At 42.6% G+C, this 19,923-nt stretch overlaps 1 protein-coding gene across 2 annotated transcripts in view; it reads right to left on the reverse strand.

Annotated features, from left to right (window-relative positions):
• The window catches only part of LOC124595381 (septin-2), a 307,956-nt gene extending 303,916 nt beyond the window's left edge, over positions 1-4,040 (reverse strand). Inside the window, exon 1 of one of the 2 annotated variants that reach the window (XM_047134127.1) lies at positions 3,955-4,040. In XM_047134127.1, the coding sequence (XP_046990083.1) occupies positions 3,955-3,961 (7 nt within the window). In that variant the 5' untranslated portion in view covers positions 3,962-4,040. Of the gene's footprint in view, positions 1-3,893 lie in introns of both variants that reach the window. The other variant, XM_047134119.1, reaches the window with a different exon arrangement.
• Between the last annotated feature and the right edge of the window lie 15,883 nt (positions 4,041-19,923).

Here is a 19,923-nt window from a genome sequence, read left to right on the forward strand (position 1 = left end):
TTAGCTGTATGGTAAAATTTATTTTATTTCTTTATTTTTTTCCTTTTTTCATTCGCTCACACATTCACACAATATATATTGTACTCACACATACATATTACAGTTAACACATTCTCACACTCATTCATTCACATTTTTTTGTATAAGATAATAATAATAAATAAATAAATAATAAATACAATAAAATAAGATTAAAAAGTAATTAAAATAAAAGAAATTAAGATAAAATTAAATAAAAATTAAAATTAAAAGTAAAATTATTAAAATTGTTAAAATTATTGAAATTATTAAACTTATATAAAAAAGTATATACACAAGATGTGTAGTCTTGTTATTCGCGTAGGTCATCGGGCCATCTGGTGGAGGCCAGGTAGTGCACCCTGTGTCCAAGTTGTCGTACAAGTTCATTATCTGACTGTTGTGTGTTTTCATAATAGGTTTTTGCAGTGGCTCTGAATCGGTCTTTCAAATAGGGTACCCCTGCGAGTTGGTGAAGTTCATTCGTTGGGAACCGGTATGACAGATGGAGTGCTCTTTTCAGAGCACGATTCTGAATTCTTTGTAGCCGTTGTATGTGGGTTGGAGCAGCATTGCCCCACGCGACAGCGGCGTAGTCAAAGATTGGTCGCACCAGTGTAAGGTACAATATCACCCCCAGTCTTGATGGTAGTGTTGACGCTGGATTTAATAATGGGTAAAGCTGTACCATTCTTCTCCTGGCTTTCTCTCGAATATCTTCTATATGAGGTTGCCATGTCAATCGCCTGTCAAGGGTCACACCCAAGTATTTTGCTGTTTTTGACCACGGGACTGGGGTGCTTCTTATCTCAATGGCCTGGATGTTAGGTGGAAGTGGTCTTCTACAAATTGCTATTGCCTGCGTCTTTGTGGCGTTGAAAGACAGTCGCCATTTCGTTGCCCATTATTACATGCTTGTTGCAGTCTTGCCTGGCAGCTCCGTCAAAGCACTGCCCATTTATACCTCGTGTATGCGATACTACCGCCGTTTCTATACGTGCCTATCGTTATTCCATGCCTTGTCATTTCAGTGTATTAGGTTAACCCTGTCATATTTTAAGCACGTTTTCCACATGCTTGAAAGTAATACTTTTCATTATGGCATATTTTATTGTTTTAAGATTGATTGTCCAGTAGATTTATTTCCGTTTTCCCATGTTTTTCTCCAGATCTGAAGATCGTTGTCGCTGACCGAAACCGGCAGTCTAAAGGCAGAACCATTTTATGGTCATAGACGGAAATAAAGTTATTCTACGATTTCTGGATCAGTGTTCTATTCGCGAGTATGCTGCATCTTATTATATGAGGCGCCACTGACAGCCAATATCCCTCTAACCCGGATATCCACTCACAATCAGGCTCTGGAGATTTACAGCCTTTCACCCCATTAACAGAATTCATGGATCTAATAGATTCCATTTTCACGATAAGCGAAATAAAAAGATATTTGCCGAACCAGCGATGTTACCCAAAATTACGTACAGGACGCTAATCATCGGAGCTAAGGAATTTACTTTAAGTGGGAGGGTCTCTGAAGGCATAGTACATTACTTCAGTAAACACTTTGCTTTCCTCTTTGACGGGAATTCAGGCCGCTGTAAGGGACGCTAGAGAAGTCCCCTGACCGGTTATTAAGAGATGTATGAATTGTTTGGTCATAGAAGGACGGTGGAGGGAATGCGATGTAGCCTGTTCAAAGTAATGATTTACGCTGAGCTAACTTAAATTCAATTTCGAATAACCGAAATCAGGGAGACTGGGATGTAAACAATGTGCCCAATTTCAACACATTGCTTGTTATTATCAAGTGAGACAAACAAGATCTTGACGGGTACTCCGAGAAATCCCTTTAGCTAACACTCCTACAATGCTGCCAACACAGCACATAGTGAATTCATAACTATATCGGAGTGTGGGCTGTTTGGAAACTTCCTGGCAGACTAAAACGGTATGTTAAATCGGGACTCAACTCGAAACCTAGTCCTTAACGGGCAAGTGCTCTTACCGACTGTATTATACGGACACAGCTCACGACCTGCCCTCACAGCTTTACTTCCGCCAGAACCTCCTCTTCTTGTAACTTGCATTTTGCACGTGAGTTCCCCCATATGTCATGCAGTGCTTCAGTACTGGAACTTGCAGAGAGAGAGATTTCAACACTGCGAAGGTTTGGTTTTTCATTGATAAGTTTGCTGTTATACCTTTAAGCAGGAGTACGCTTCTCGTTCTGTCTCGTGTCTGATGCAACTAAAACGTATTCGGTAACAGACAAGGTACGGCAACCAGTTACGTAGCCAATACACGACCATATCGAGTGCAACTATTTAAGATTCCTTGGTAGAGGAAATCGGAGACCATAACGAGAACATTGAGAAAAATTATTTTGAAAGCTCCGAATTAGCAAATGATATGTGCGTCGTCTTTTTATAAGTTAGAAGTATAAACAATAAAACGAGCTTAATTTTGTCAAATCAGTCGCAAACTGCATTTCGTTTAACTGTTCGATTCAGTGGAACGGAAAGTCAAACACTGCTACGTGCAACAGATGTACAGAATACAACATGGGTATGTTCATAAAAACACATTCTGTGTACTGAGTAATGTTAATTACATTTTGATAAGAAGAACTACTCGGAAAATTCTGTTAACTACGATAAATAGCTGGAAAGAAAAGTAGAAATGATATTAAAATTCAGAGTACGCTTGAAGTTCTACTTTATAGTGAGTACTATGATACGAATTTAATCGAGTTACGAAATAAAAGTTCTAGGATTGGTAAGCGATATATTTATGAAATAAAATTATTTACAAGAACGAACTCCATATTGTATTCTCCAGACGTATTGTGTTAATTGATATTCTTTGTTTGACGACGTCTGTACGTGCCGACATAAATAGCACTGATTCACAATTTTTTTTATCGTAACTCATACTTTGAGTATTTCGGGGCAAATAACCATTACGTTTCGAACAATTCCCGCCGGCCATGTGCGATAACCTGCCAGGTGCGATAATCTGCGAAAGATTAAACAGAAAAGAAATCTTCGTATTAAACACTGACTTCTCTTAAACAACGGATGAAATCTTGATTAATATGATATATGAAATTTAGTGAGGAAGGTCTCACGTGACCAGCCCGATGACGAAGGTCAATGACACCGTACAATATTCAGAGCGTGCCATCTCCAGCGACAAGACATTCAGAATATTTTCAATTCTTTTGAAAGACTTGAGTTCCAAGTAAACAAGACTCATCAAAAATGCATAATATAAACATCACCGAAACTATGATATGGGCAATCGTACCATGCACTGAATACACAAACAGCAGTATCGACAGTCACAAAATCGGGAATAGTAACGACGGCTCAACCGTGCAGTGATGTTTGTACTGCATTTAACTAGTGCTAAAGGCATTTTTAGTATGTTAGCTCATCCCCAAGGCTTTAAAACCGGTGTACATACAGGCTGAAAATTCCTCATAATCATGTCTAACTACAGCGCCAACTGTTTCACGCATGGGAAAGAAATTCACGTTAATAATGGTATTTAGCAATCACTATAATTAATTTTCAGGTCCTGCCGAGGTTAAATCAATGTTTCGTTCCCAAATACACAGTGCCACGTCAAAACGCGGAACTCGAGCAAATCCGTGAATAGCAGAACATAGTTGATCATCTCGATCTATAGAACAATTTTCCGCAAAGGACAAATAAAAATTAAGAAAACATTTGTAGAGGTGTCGGTCTGTCCATGTTATTTCCACTATAACAAGACAGATAGTGAAAGCACATAGTTGACAGCAGAACATGGACTGTTTGAGGACAGTGGTTGGGCGCCAGGAGCCGCCGGCTCGGTGCGGGCGGCGTCCTTACCTGTTCTGCGCGCAGCATTTTCGGAGCGCACCTCCCCCGCGACCGCCGGCGCGCCACTAACCTGCCATGGCTGTGCGCACCGTGCTGTCAGTTGCCTCGGCCACCCCGCTCCCACGCCGCCACCGTACCTACACGGCGGGATCGATGTCGCGACTGCCGGCGCTCTGTGACAGAAGCCGATCAATAGAGCCACGCCGAGCAATGCTGCCAACTGCGCGCCCTCGGAGCGCGTGCTCTTCCAGTAGCGCGAGTAGTCGATATAGCGCGGGACGCTCAAATGTTGGCGACATGCGCGGCGGCGCTCAAGTGCTTTTCGCGCAGCTTCCTCGGTGATCACGAGAGTGACATCTGGCGCAGATGTTCGCTGTACCACTTCACCGACAATACGAAAAATTCGCCAAGAAAAAAACACACCCTCAGTGAGAGGGGGCACCGGCTTCGGGATAAGCGATGTCGAGGGTAATAACCTGAATTTCGGTTTATGTGTAAAGCATTCAGTTATGAGGTCTGAGATTCATCCAGTTCTCCAAGCATTGCTTAAAACTAAAGGTCTGTCCACGTGTAACGATTTGGTGGCGCACATCACATATGCGCAGGCAAATTGTGGCGTGCGCGCCAGAAATGTGCGCAATGCGACATGTACGCAAACCTGAAAATTGTAGGCTAAGGTCTGAGCAAAATTGCTCAAATTTGTGAGAAGAAATCACCAATCACAAACAAATTCTAGCATGTGAACTGGAAATCACCACTAATTTTGAGCGCGACACGTTTTTGAATAATCCATTTTTTGAGAATAGTGTTTCTCGTCATTGCGTGCACAATAAATTCTTAAATGGTTGATACGCGTCAGTCCTCTAGAGAGTTCATTGGTGAATTTATTGAAATAAAACTCAAGACAAAACAAGAAAAATAAGAAAAAAGCGCATCACAAAGGAATTATTCTATTGGGTCGCAAATAAATAGAAGTGATGTGCATGACAAGACAAACAAATGATTTCAGTTTCAGAAAAACTGTCCAGAGTCTCCAGACACGTCTACTGCCTGGAATCTCACTGACTGGAGTAGAATTGTCTTCAGTGTTTTGAACTTAGTCCCGATGTTTCCAGAATGAGATTTTCACTCTGCAGCGGAGTGTATGCTGATATGAAACTTTCTGGCAGATTAAAACTGTGTGCCGGACCGAGACTCGAACTCGGGACCTTTTCCTTTTGCGGGCAAATGGTCTACCATCTGAACTACCCAAGCACGACTCACGCCCCGTCCTCACAGCTTTACTTCCGCCAGTACCTCGTCTCCTACTTTCCAAACTTCACAGAAGCTCTCCCGCGAACCTTGCAGAACTAGAACTCCTGGAAGAAAGGATACGGCTGAGACATGGCTTAGCCACAGCCTGGGGGATGTTTCCAGAATGAGATTTTCACTCTGCAGCGGAGTGTGCGCTGATATTAATCTGACAGGAAGTTTCATATCAGCGCACACTCCGCTGCAGATTGAAAATCTCATTCTGGAAACGTCCTTCAGGCTGTGGCTGAGCCATGTCTCCGCTATATCCGTTCTTCCAGGAGTGCTAGTTCTGCAAGGTTTGCGGGAGAGCTTCTGTGAAGTTTGGAAAGTAGGAGACGAGGTACTGGCGGAAGTAAAGCAGTGAGGACGGGGCGTGAGTCGTGCTTGGCTAGTTCAGATGGTAGAGCACTTGATCGCGAAAGGCAAAGGTCCCGAGTTCGAGTCTCGGTCCGGCACACAGTTTTAATCTGCCAGGAAGTAGGAACGCTTTGGTTGTTATCCGCGGCACCCTTACAGCACAGCGGTTCGTCTGCAATATTCTACGCCCCGTTTTGTTGCCCTTCGTGGTAAGCCGTCATGGACTTACATTTCAGCAAGGTAACACCAATAACGTTCTACGAGTCGGGGGGTCGAATGTCAGAAGTTTGATCGTGGTAGGGGAGCTAGAAAATCTGAAAAGGGAAATTCTAAGGCTCAGTCTAGATATAGCGCGGGTCAGTGAAGTGAAATGGAAAGACGACGAGGATTTTTGATTAGATGATTATAAGATAATAGCAGCAGCAGAAAAGGGTATAACGAGAGTTGGATTCGTTATGAATAGGAAGGTGCGGCAGAGATTGAATTACTGTAAACAGTTCTGTGATAGGGGTGTTCTCCTCAGAGTCGACAGCAAACCAACAGCGACAACGATAGTTCAGATATACATGGTTCAAAAATGGCTCTGAGCACTATGGGACTTAACATCTGAGGTCATCAGTCCCCTAGAACTTAGAACTGCTTAAACCTAACTAACCTAAGGACATCACACACATCCATGCCCGAGGCAGGATTCAAACCTGCGACCGTAGCAGCAGCGCGGTTCCAGACTGAAGCGCCTAGAACCGCACGGCCACACCGGCCGGCTCAGATACACATACCGACGTCACAAGCAGTAGAGATAGAGAAAGTACTTGACGATGTTGAGCGGCTAATTCAGTATGTAAAAGGAGACAAAAATCGAATAGCCATGGGGGATTGGAATGCGGTTGTGGGGAAGGAGCTGAAGAAAGGGTTACAGAAGAATATGGGCTTGGGACAAGGAACGAGGGAGGAGAAAGACTAATTGAGGTCTACAATAAAAATCAGTTAGAAACAGCGAATATTCTGTTCAGGAATCACAAGAGGAGGAGGTGTGGTTGGAAAAGGTTGGAAGATCGGGAAGATTTCAATTAGATTGTATCATGATCAGGCAGAGATTCGGAAATCAGATATTGGATTGTAAGGCGTACCCAGGAGCAGATAAAAACTCCGGTTACGAATTGGTAGTGATGAAGAATAAGCTGAAGTTTAAGAGACTAGTCAAGAAGAATCAGTGAGCAAAGAAATGGGATGCTGAAGTACTGAGGAATGAAGAGATACGCTTGCAGTTCTCAGAGACTAAAGATACTTTGATAATGAGTAGCTCAGTAGGCAGTACAGTAGAAGAGGAATAGACATCTCTAAAAACGGCAATCACAGTTGCTGAAAAGAAAAACACAGTTACAAAAGAGTAACTGCGTGGAAACCATGGATAACATAACAAACACTTCAGCTGATCGATGAAAGAAGGAAGTACAAAAATGTTCTGGGAAATTTAGGAATACGGAAATAGAAGTCACTTAGCTTCTCTGCATTTCCTGTACAGAACTGTGAAGAACTGTCACAGCATACAGAAAAGTCAAAACAACTTGCGGTGAAATTAAAAGGAATGGTAGTAACATTAAGAGTGCAATGGGAATTCCACTGTTAAATGCGGAGGAGAGAGTTGTAGATGGGGAGAGTACATTGAAGATCTCCGTTAGGGCGAACGACTTGTCTGAGGACGTGGCAGAAGAAGAAACAGGAGCTGATATACATGAGATAGGGGACCCAGTATTAGAGTTAGAATTTAAAAGAGCTTTGGAAGGCTTAAGATTGAAGTCGGCAAAGGGATAGATAACGTTCCATTAGAACTTCTAAAGTTATTATGGGAAGTGTCAACGAAACGACTATTCTCGTTGGTGTGTAGAATGTATGAGTCTGGCGAAATACCTTCCGACTTTCGGAAGGAAAAATATCATCCACACAACTCCGAATATTACAAGAGCCGACAAGTGCGAGAATTATCTCAAAATCAGCTTAACAGCTCATGAATCCAAGTTGCTTACAAGAATAACATACAGAAGAATGGAAACGGAAACTGAGGATGTGTTAGATGACGGTCAGTTTGGCTTTAGGAAAGGTAAAGGAACCAGAGAGGAGTCCTGACATTGCTGATAGTAATGGAAGCAAGACTAAAGAAAAATAGAGACACGTTCACAGGATTTGTCGACCTGGCAAAAGCGTTCGACAGTGTGAAATATTGCAAAGAACTCGACATTCTGAGAAAAAATAGGGGTGAACTATAGGGAGAGACGGGCAATATACAATATGTACAAGAGCCAAGAGGGAATGTGTTACACCTATATCGATAAGAAGTAGGTTTATACTATGTAACTGTGTATCTGTGATTATGATGTGTTTGTTCTCTGTTACTTAAGGTTGTAACAACAACGACGCTGTACTATTGTACATATGAGTAATTTTTTTCCATCTGATTTTTCGATAAACTTGTGTAATTGATGTTCTGATTTCAATTTTTGTTTGTTTCACGCCATTGTGTTAAGAAAACTGTAAATAAGTTTCAAGGTGACTATTAATGTTGATGTCAAATGTTAAGTAATATTGTAATAGAACTGAAATGTAACAAATGTTGAGACTGTTGTAAGATGTTTAAAATTGTAACTGTGCGTCTGGTCCATACGTAGGCAATGTGTTAGGATATGTAGAATGCAAAACCTCGGGTGAATACCCGGTCTGTCAGGGAGCGGTAAAAGGTGGATGGCAGGCGAGCGCGGGAAAATGCGCGCGGGCACTGCACGGCACAACAGGCGCAGTATTAGCTGGAGTTTGGCATTGGTTTGAGCAACACCTTCTGGAGCGAGGAGGCTCTCCTGGAAGACATAGCTTCACTGAGCCTCGGGTATGCTGTTCCAACGCCCACACAGCATGGCAAAATTTCATAGGCACTAAATGGAAAAGTATTGCGACGCTAAGAAGAATTAAAGTGCCGATACATCAAGAGCCATAGCTGTGGTTGTATGTGTGCTCTGTGCCTCGCCATTTCGCCGCCCGCCAACCGCCGCATCGATACTAGCAGGTTGAAACTTTTAGTACTGTATCCGTGTGGATCAGAGAGTGAACTGTATTTGTTTGGTGCAATAATAACCTAAATTTTACCAGAACTTTCCCATCATTTAATTATTCTCACAACTAACCTAGACAGGGTCCTTTCCAAATGTTGTGCAATCCGAGTGTCCCTAAATGAAAATTAAAATTTCTGTTAATAATAATTATTTTAAGAACTAGCTATGTTAGAATGGTGTTTAAAGAAATGTTTTGTTAATGAACCAGTAAATGAATAACGAAGGTCTAACAAAGTTGAAAGATAACTTTAGTATTGATATAGTAATGAAGTTTATTATTTCGAGACAGATTTAAAGGCATTTAAATGAGCAGTAAATAAGATGAAAAGAGTAGTAACTTATATACTGGAAATCTTGAACGCATAATACACTCAGTAATCAATTTTTTAAATACAGCAATCATAACAGTTTCAGGGTCCCCCCCTCATTCATTTGAATTCTGAAGTGTTCTAAATTGGTTTGACCAACAAACGTTAAAGTCAATATAAAAGTCAAAATTTATCAGTGCTTTATCTTTATCAAAATTGACATTTTCTGTGTGGCACGAAAGTGCAATTTCTAGGGTAACCTATACCCGATTTTAATCAGATCAATAGACAGTATAAAGTTTTGTAGTATACATTATAGTTTAGTGTTATGTATTCATCCATATCAATACAGAACGTGAAACTATCAGTTCATTAGATTTTCTGCTTCTAAAATTCGACAATATTGTGCAGTGTTACAACTTGTTGTTTTGCATGAATATATACCAAATAGTATAGGGAAGAAACTCAGATAATGCCTAATTAGGCTGGCGACCGTATTATTATCTAATTGGTAGCATCTTCTGGGTTGCTTTTGATCCATCCTGACGTGTAATTGCATTTCGAAATTACTTGACGGATCATTGTTTTTACAGAGTGGATGGAAGTCTGATTTGCCACCATTCAGGTACACGCGGTCGATAACTATACGAAAATCCTTTCCCATAAGGTGAATCCCGCTCACTTACCATAGCACAGGCTTTAACGAGTACTGTGTCACGGAGGTTACAAGGTCATTGATTTGTGTCAGGAAATTTAAAGTTTGTAACGTGTGTTTAATAAGTCACAGCTGCAAAATACTAACGCGAATTCTTTACAGACGAATGGAAAAACTGGTAGAAGCGGACCTCGGGGAAGATCAGTTTGGATTCCGTAGAAATGTTGGAACACGTGAGGCAATACTAACCTTACGACTTATCTTAGAAGAAAGATTAAGAAAAGGCAAACCTACGTTTCTAGCATTTGTAGACTTAGAGAAAGCTTTTGACAACGTTAACTGGAATACTCTCTTTCAAATTCTGAAGGTGGCAGGGGTAAAATACAGGGAGCGAAAGGCTATTTACAAGTTGTACAGAAACCAGATGGCAGTTATAAGAGTCGAGGGGCATGAAAGGGAAGCAGTGGTTGGGAAGGGAGTGAGACAGGGTTGTAGCCTCTCCCCGATGTTATTCAATCTGTATATTCAGCAAGCAGTAAAGGAAACAAAAGAAAAATTCGGAGTAGGTATTAAAATTCATGGAGAAGAAGTAAAAACTTTGAGGTTCGCCGATGACATTGTAATTCTGTCAGAGTCAGCAAAGGACTTGGAAGAGTAGTTGAACGGAATGGATTGTTAGCATCGAGTATAGATTTAGGTGTCAGGAAGTCGTTTCTGGAAGTATTTGTATGGAGTGTAGCCATGTATGGAAGTGAAACGTGGACGATAACCAGTTTGGACAAGAAGAGAATAGAAGCTTTCGAAATGACAGTGTCTTGAAAGGAGGATGTAAGATGAACATAAACAAAAGCAAAACGAGGATAATGGAATGTAGTCAAATTAAATCGGGTGATGCTGAGGGGATTAGATTAGGAAATGAGACACTTAAAGTAGTAATGCAGTTTTGCTATTTAGGGAGTAAAATAACTGATGATGGTCGAAGTAGAGAGGATATAAAATGTAGACTGGCAATGGCAAGGAAATCGTTTCTGAAGAAGAGAAATTTGTTAACATCGAGTATAGATTTAAGTGTCAGGAAGTCGTTTCTGAAAGTATTTGTATGGAGTGTAGCCATGTATGGAAGTGAAACATGGACGATAACCAGTTTGGACAAGAAGAGAATAGAAGCTTTCGAAATGTGGTGCTACAGAAGAATGCTGAAGATAAGGTGAGTAGATCATGTAACTAATGAGGAGGTATTGAATAGGATTGGGGAGAAGAGAAGTTTGTGGCACAACTTGACTAGAAGAAGGGATCGGTTGGTAGGACATGTTTTGAGGCATCAAGGGATCACAAACTTAGCATTGGAGGGCAGCGTGGAGGGTAAAAATCGTAGAGGGAGACCAAGAGATGAATACACTAAGCAGATTCAGAAGGATGTAGGTTGCAGTAGGTACTGGGAGATGAAGAAGCTTGCACAGGATAGAGTAGCATGGAGAGCTGCATCAAACCACTCTCAGGACTGAAGACCACAACAACAACAACAACGTGTGTATAGAGAAAACTAATTAATGTTTAAAATAATGAAATTTTATAATATGTGTATGTTTATGAAAAACATTGTATATTGGAAGCTGGTTCATGCTAAGGACACTTGTATTTTATAGCGTAAAAGATGTAGGGAAGTCCCTCCGCAACGGAAGTGGCTTGGAGCGATGTGAAAGGTGGTTTTGGCTGTCGAACGGAGGCGGCTCCTTGGTGGGAACGGTAAGCCGTTGCACGGTACACATCGAGGGTGCCAAGGGAGGCATTTGGAAGCAGTTTTGCAAGGCATTTTGCCTCGGACGTTGATTTGGCTGTTGCATGGTACTCTCAGCAATAAGGAATGGCTCTAACACATTAAAAATCCGTCGCCAAGAAGAAATTATAAAGAGCATTCAAACCTTAAGAGTCGTGAGTACAATTAGCGGCCACGTCGCTTGTCACCACTACTTCGCCACTGCTCCACCAACTTCATGCATACAGAGCACGAACCAGTTAATTTGCGTGAGTGTTTTCAATAATAATCTAAGTGCTATAAACTTGTGTTTTGAACCTTAACTTTATCCTAATCATGAACTTATGCTGGATCCCCTCCTAAGTGTTCAGAAACCCGAGTATCCGGTTTATAACGAATTAGTGATTTATTTCTGTGTATTAAATGTGCTAATATTCAGTGCCAGACTGTGAAAATGTTACTGTCTAAAATACCTGCTTCTCAGGTGATGAAAAAGGCACACAAATTAAACTTATTTGAAACACAGTTTAGCCTTGATTGCTATCGTGAACGATTTTTTTTTTTTTTTTTTTTTTTTAGATTAATCGAGCTCAGAGTTGAGTAATTTGCTTTGTAGTATGAAAACATAGACTATTCCATGTGAGGCTAAGAATTAAATTTAGTGGAATTGAATCTTACTACTGAAATAATCATAGTGTTTGACTAGTGGTACAGTATCAGTTTACAGCTCCCCACCATATTATTCTCATATCAGAGAGATAATTGGAATGTTATCGCTATTAAAGAAATCTGATACATTTCTATAAATAAGAGTATAAACAGTGTAACTGTAGTATTATTTATTTTTATTTGTGGTATTTATATGTCAGTTAAGTCAGACACTTTTCCATGTCCAACTTTAGTTCAGTGCTTCCTGCAGTAACATCTCAGTACTGAGTCACGTAATGATCGTGATTGTAACTCTTATTATTATGAGTGGGGTACAGATTTGCTTTCTATGATTACTGGTTTGTGCATTAATGGTAACTACTGCTATCCACAACTTAGATTGTCCTGTATTTGTGTGTATTCAGTATGCTATTCAAAGGGAGTCGTATGAAAGTCACTACAACAATTAATATTCAATTTTCTTGAACATAATATTTCAAATTAATGTGCCTAATTTGGATGGTGACCGTTCGATTTTTCATTCATTACTACTTTCATTATCCCCAAAGTAAAAGCCTGTTTAGTTTTTCTATTAATTACAATATCTTCAAAATTACTGTCCGATACCCTCATCCATTAGACACACGCACGGTCAAAACTCAAAATCCTCCCAGAGGCTAACACTTGTTTGTGTCATATAAACGGTAAGAGTGGAAGACCAAAAAGGAAGTGCTCGGATTAAAAAGGGTGTAAGACAGGGATGTAGTCTTTCGCCCCTACTGTTCAATCTATATATCGAAGAAGCTATGATGGAAATAAAAGGAAGGTTCAAAGTGGAATTAAAATTCAAGGTGAGAGGATATCAATGATACGATCCGCTGATGATATTGCTTTACTCAGTGAAAGTGAAGAAGAATTACGTGGTCTGCTGAAAAGAACGAAGAGCCTAATGAGTACAGAATATGGATTGAGAGTAAATCGAAGAAAGACGAAAGTAATGAGAAGCAGCAGAAATGAGAACAACGATGAACTAAACGCCAGGATTGGTGATCAGGAAGTACATGTTGTTAAGGAATTCTGCTACTTACGCTTCAAAAACTCAACATGGATAGAGCAAGGAGTTCATAAAAAGCTGACTAGCACTGGCAAAAAGGGCATTCCTGGCCAAGAGAAGCCTGCTAGTATCAAACATAGGCTTTAATTTAAGCAAGAAATTTCTGGGAATGTACGTTTGTAGCACAGCATTGTATGATAGTGAAACATGTTCTGTGGGAAAACCGGAACGGAAGACGAAACAAGTATTTGAGTACAGAAGAAAGTTGAAAATTATGTGGACTGATAAAGTAAGAAATGAGGAGGTGAGTCTTTAATTTCTCCAGGCATATTTTATGATGAAATAATATTTTATGATGAAATAAATCTCGGGTGAACAGCCTGGTTTTCTTATGAAGTGCCGAGAAGAACGTGTGGTACCGAATTTTGCTAAGGTCAAGCATCACATCGACTCAGCGGCGGCCAGAAGAATCAAGAAACGTGCCAGCCTACCTGTGGTACGAGAGAGAGTTCGCTTCACACAGTGGCGCTTGGACACTACCAACAAAGAACTCCTACTACAAGTGGCCAACCGGTTCAACCCCTGGACGTGGGATTGGGTTGATGGTGCCACATGGGCCACAGCGGCCTCAACCCAGAGGAAGTCAGCCGAACGACAGGCATCCAAGTTTGAACGTATACCGGAGAAACAACCTTCTGATGGCAGCGGAAAGACCTTCATCAATCTCACTAACAAGGAACTGGATGATGACGCTATTTCGGTTCTTAAGAAAGGATTGAATTTCGCTCCGACTCCTAAAGATGTACCCATTGCTGACATCATTAGCACAGTGGAACAAACAGCTGCTGCAGAAGCTCGTCGCGAATCCTGCAGAGATCTAACCAAAACAAAGCTGATGAAACCGTACATCTCCTACAGGGCCGCCGTACGGGAGCTAAGAGAAGATCCAGACATAGTAATATTACCTGCAGAAAAGGGCAACGCAACAGTGATCCTATCTCGACAGGATTATGCTGAGAAGATACGGGGCCTTCTTGGTGACAGCGCATACCGCAAGGTTGACACCGATCCTACCAAGCGGGTCGAGAGGAAGACTCTGGCGCTTCTCAAGGATTCCGGCTTCCCTGACGAGATTACCAAGAAGCTACGCCCGAGGGCTGCTGTTCCTCCTAGACTTTACGGACTGCCGATGGTGCACAAGGAATCGATTCCGTTATGTCCCATTGTCAGAAATATTGGTGCCCCAATGTACCTTCTCGCCAAGCACCTCAAACAACTGCTTAGCCCTTACGTTGGGATATGTACACACCACATCCGTAACTCCGTGGATTTCCTGGGACGCATCAACAACTTTGCGCTTAAGGAATCTGACATACTGGTGAGCTTCGATGTGGTATCTCTATTCACTGAACTTCCGAATCCTTGGAACTCATCAGCCAGAAATTTGACGAAGAGACCACCAACCTTTTCAGACATGTTCTGACATTAACTTACTTCTTATTTGACGGTGAATACTACGAGCAGACAGAAGGAGTAGCCATGGGGAGTCCACTCTCACCCGTTGTCGCAAATATGTACATGGAAAATTTCGAGGAGGAATCTCTTGAATGAGAACATCTAAAACCCACCTGTTTCTTCAGATATGTGGATGATACCTTCGTTATTTGGCCACATGGAAGAGATAAACTGGCAGACTTCCTCACACATCTCAACTCCAGACACGGGAATATTAAGTTCATCATGGATGTCAGTGTGCTCCCTGCCGCCGTTGGATAAGCAGCTGAGCAGCAAGTCGTATACTCCTAGCTCACTCATTTGTTACATAGTTTAATTCTTAATGTCTTTGCGTGTTTTTGGTACTTGCATTGTTTAATTCATAAATTTCGGGCGTATTATAGTATTTGAGAGTTGTAGCATCGCGTTTTAGTACCTGAATAGTGTAAATTCGCGTAGTCGTTTGTCTACTGTTTTTGTTTTGAACGGCCAGTGTCGGTTGGTCACAGTCAGTGTGCTCCCTGCCGCCGTTGGATAAGCAGCTGAGCAGCAAGTCGTATACTCCTAGCTCACTCGTTTGTTACATAGTTTAATTCTTAATTTCTTTGCGTGTTTTTGGTACTTGCATTGTTTAATTCATAAATTTCGGGCGTATTATAGTATTTGAGAGTTGTAGCATCGCATTTTAGTACCTGAATAGTGTAAATTCGCGTAGTCGTTTGTCTACTGTTTTTGTTTTGAACGGCGAGTGTCGGTTGGTCACAGTCAGTGTGCTCCCTGCCGCCGTTGGATAAGCAGCTGAGCAGCAAGTCGTATACTCCTAGCTCACTCGTTTGTTACATAGTTTAATTCTTAATTTCTTTGCGTGTTTTTGGTACTTGCATTGTTTAATTCATAAATTTCGGGCGTATTATAGTATTTGAGAGTGTAGCATCGCGTTTTAGTACCTGAATAGTGTAATTTCGCTTAGTCTCCTTCCGCCGCCGAGCAGTGTCAGCAGTGCGCAAGTAGCAGCATTACTGCATTTACTAGGCAATCTTATATTTTAATAACCGTTTAAATTTTGTCGATTTGTTTGCGCTCTCTGTAGATTAGTTCAGACGTTCTTTGTAAAACAGTTTTTAGCATGGATAGGGACTGCAACTGCTATGTTCGGATGCAGGCTGAGTTGGCATCCCTTCGCTCCCAGCTTCAGGCAGTGTTGGCTTCGGTCACACAGCTTGAGGCTGTTGCCAATGGGCATCACTGTGGGGGTCCGGATGGGGGTTTGTCGGGGACGGCCAGCTCGTCCCACGCATCCCCTGATCGGACTACGACTGTGGTTGCCCGGGATACTGCCCGCATTGAGGCTGATCCCTCACCTGTGGTAGAGTGGGAGGTCGTTTCAAGGTGTGGCAGGGGGCGAAAGACATTCCGGAGGGCTGAACGGAAAGCCTCTCCAGTTTGTTCAAATGGTTCAAATGGCTCTGAGCACTATGCGACTCAACTTCTGAGGTCATCAGTCGCCTAGAACATAGAACTAATTAAACCTAACTAACCTAAAGACATCACACACATCCATGCCCGAGGCAGGATTCGAACCTGCGACCGTAGCGGTCACGCGGTTCCAGACTGAAGCGCCTTTAACCGCACGGCCACACCGGCCGGCTCTCCAGTTTGTCTGACGAACCGGTTTCAGGCTCTGTCTCAGGCTGATACTGATCTTCGGCCTGACATGGCTGCTTGTCCTGTTCCAGAGGTTGCCCCTCAGTCTGCAAGATCCGGGCAGTTGCAGAGGGTGGGCTTACTGGTAGTTGGGAGCTCCAACGTCAGGCGCGTAATGGGGCCCCTTAGGGAAATGGCAGCAAGAGAGGGGAAGAAAACCAATGTGCACTCCGTGTGCATACCGGGGGGAGTCATTCCAGATGTGGAAAGGGTCCTTCCGGATGCCATGAAGGGTACAGAGTGCACCCATCTGCAGGTGGTCGCTCATGTCGGCACCAATGATGTGTGTCGCTATGGATCGGAGGAAATCCTCTCTGGCTTCCGGCGGCTATCTGATTTGGTGAAGACTGCCAGTCTCGCTAGCGGGATGAAAGCAGAGCTCACCATCTGCAGCATCGTCGACAGGACTGACTGCGGACCTTTGGTACAGAGCCGAGTGGAGGGTCTGAATCAGAGGCTGAGACGGTTCTGCGACCATGTGGGCTGCAGATTCCTCGACTTGCGCCATAGGGTGGTGGGGTTTCGGGTTCCGCTGGATAGGTCAGGAGTCCACTACACGCAACAAGCGGCTACACGGGTAGCAGGGGTTGCGTGGCGTGGGCTGGGCGGTTTTTTTAGGTTAGATGGCCTTGGGCAAGTACAGAAAGGGCAACAGCCTCAACGGGTGCGGGGCAAAGTCAGGACATGCGGGGACCAAGCAGCAATCGGTATTGTAATTGTCAACTGTCGAAGCTGCGTTGGTAAAGTACCGGAACTTCAAGCGCTGATAGAAAGCACCGAAGCTGAAATCGTTATAGGTACAGAAAGCTGGCTTAAGCCAGAGATAAATTCTGCCGAAATTTTTACAAAGGTACAGACGGTGTTTAGAAAGGATAGATTGCATGCAACCGGTGGTGGAGTGTTCGTCGCTGTTAGTAGTAGTTTATCCTGTAGTGAAGTAGAAGTGGATAGTTCCTGTGAATTATTATGGGTGGAGGTTACACTAAACAACCGAACTAGGTTAATAATTGGCTCCTTTTACCGACCTCCCTACTCAGCAGCATTAGTGGCAGAACAACTGAGAGAAAATTTGGAATACATTTCACATAAATTTTCTCAGCATGTTATAGTCTTAGGTGGAGATTTCAATTTACCAGATATAGACTGGGACACTCAGATGTTTAGGACGGGTGGTAGGGACAGAGCATCGAGTGACATTATACTGAGTGCACTATCCAAAAATTACCTCGAGCAATTAAACAGAGAACCGACTCGTGGAGATAACATCTTGGACCTACTGATAACAAACAGACCCGAACTTTTCGACTCTGTATGTACAGAACAGGGAATCAGTGATCATAAAGCCGTTGCAGCATCCCTAAATATGGAAGTTAATAGGAATATAAAAAAAGGGAGGAAGGTTTATCTGTTTAGCAAGAGTAATAGAAGGCAGATTTCAGACTACCTAACAGATCAAAACGAAAATTTCTGTTCCGACACTGACAATGTTGAGTGTTTATGGAAAAAGTTCAAGGCAATCGTAAAATGCATTTTAGACAGGTACGTGCCGAGTAAAACTGTGAGGGACGGGAAAAACCCACCGTGGTACAACAACAAAGTTAGGAAACTACTGCGAAAGCAAAGAGAGCTCCACTCCAAGTTTAAACGCAGCCAAAACCTCTCAGACAAACAGAAGCTAAACGATGTCAAAGTAAGCGTAAGGAGGGCTATGCGTGAAGCGTTCATTGAATTCGAAAGTAAAATTATATGTACCGACTTGACAGAAAATCCTAGGAAGTTCTGGTCTTACGTTAAATCAGTAAGTGGCTCGAAACAGCATATGCAGACACTACGGGATGATGATGGCATTGAAACAGAGGATGACACGCGTAAAGCTGAAATACTAAACACCTTTTTCCAAAGCTGTTTCACAGAGGAAGACCGCACTTCAGTTCCTTCTCTAAATCCTCGCACAAACGAAAAAATGGCTGACATCGAAATAAGTGTCCAAGGAATAGAAAAGCAACTGGAATCACTCAATAGAGGAAAGTCCACTGGACCTGACGGGATACCAATTCGATTCTACACAGAGTACGCGAAAGAACTTGCCCCCCTTCTAACAGCCGTGTACCGCAAGTCTCTAGAGGAACGGAGGGTTCCAAATGATTGGAAAAGAGCACAGATAGTCCCAGTCTTCAAGAAGGGTCGTCGAGCAGATGCGCAAAACTATAGACCTATATCTCTTACGTCGATCTCTTGTAGAATTTTAGAACATGTTTTTTGCTCGCGTATCATGTCATTTCTGGAAACCCAGAATCTACTATGTAGGAATCAACATGGATTCCGGAAACAGCGATCGTGTGAGACCCAACTCGCCTTATTTGTTCATGAGACCCAGAAAATATTAGATACAGGCTCCCAGGTAGATGCTATTTTTCGTGACTTCCGGAAGGCGTTGATACAGTTCCGCACTGTCGCCTGATAAACAAAGTAAGAGCCTACGGAATATCAGACCAGCTGTGTGGCTGGATTGAAGAGTTTTTAGCAAACAGAACACAATGGAGAGACGTCTACAGACGTTAAAGTAACCTCTGGCGTGCCACAGGGGAGTGTTATGGGACCATTGCTTTTCACAATATATATAAATGACTTAGTAGATAGTGTCGGAAGTTCCATGCGGCTTTTCGCGGATGATGCTGTAGTATACAGAGAAGTTGCAGCATTAGAAAATTGTAGCGAAATGCAGGAAGATCTGCAGCGGATAGGCACTTGGTGCAGGGAGTGGCAACTGACCCTTAACATAGACAAATGTAATGTATTGCGAATACATAGAAAGAAGGATCCTTTATTGTATGATTATATGATAGCGGAACAAACACTGGTAGCAGTTACGTCTGTAAAATATCTGGGAGTACGCGTGCGGAACGATTTGAAGTGGAATGATCATATAAAATTAATTGTTGGTAAGGCGGGTACCAGGTTGAGATTCATTGGGAGAGTGCTTAGAAAATGTAGTCCATCAACAAAGGAGGTGGCTTACAAAACACTCGTTCGACCTATACTTGAGTATTGCTCATCAGTGTGGGATCCGTACCAGGTCGGGTTGACGGAAGAGATAGAGAAGATCCAAAGAAGAGCGGCGCGTTTCGTTACCGGGTTATTTGGTAACCGTGATAGCGTTACGGAGATGTTTAATAAACTCAAGTGGCAGACTCTGCAAGAGAGGCGCTCTGCATCGCGGTGTAACTTGCTCGCCAGGTTTCGAGAGGGTGCGTTTCTGGATGAGGTATCGAATATATTGCTTCCCCCTACTTATACCTCCCGAGGAGATCACGAATGTAAAATTAGAGAGATTAGAGCGCGCACGGAGGCTTTCAGACAGTCGTTCTTCCCGCGAACCATACGCGACTGGAACAGGAAAGGGAGGTAATGACAGTGGCACGTAAAGTGCCCTCCGCCACACACCGTTGGGTGGCTTGCGGAGTATCAATGTAGATGTAGATGTAGATATCGAAACGGATGGAATGCTCCCTTTCCTAGATGTTTTGATTAGCAGACGAGCTGACGGCACTTTGGGCCACAGCGTGTGTAGGAAGAAGACGCACACCGATTTGTACCTACATGCGGATAGCTGCCACCACCCAGCACAAAAGAATGGCGTGCTCAAAACTCTTGTACACAGAGCTC

This window comes from Schistocerca americana, chromosome 1 (genome assembly GCF_021461395.2).
Source record: "Schistocerca americana isolate TAMUIC-IGC-003095 chromosome 1, iqSchAmer2.1, whole genome shotgun sequence".
Lineage (NCBI taxonomy): Eukaryota > Metazoa > Arthropoda > Insecta > Orthoptera > Acrididae > Schistocerca > Schistocerca americana.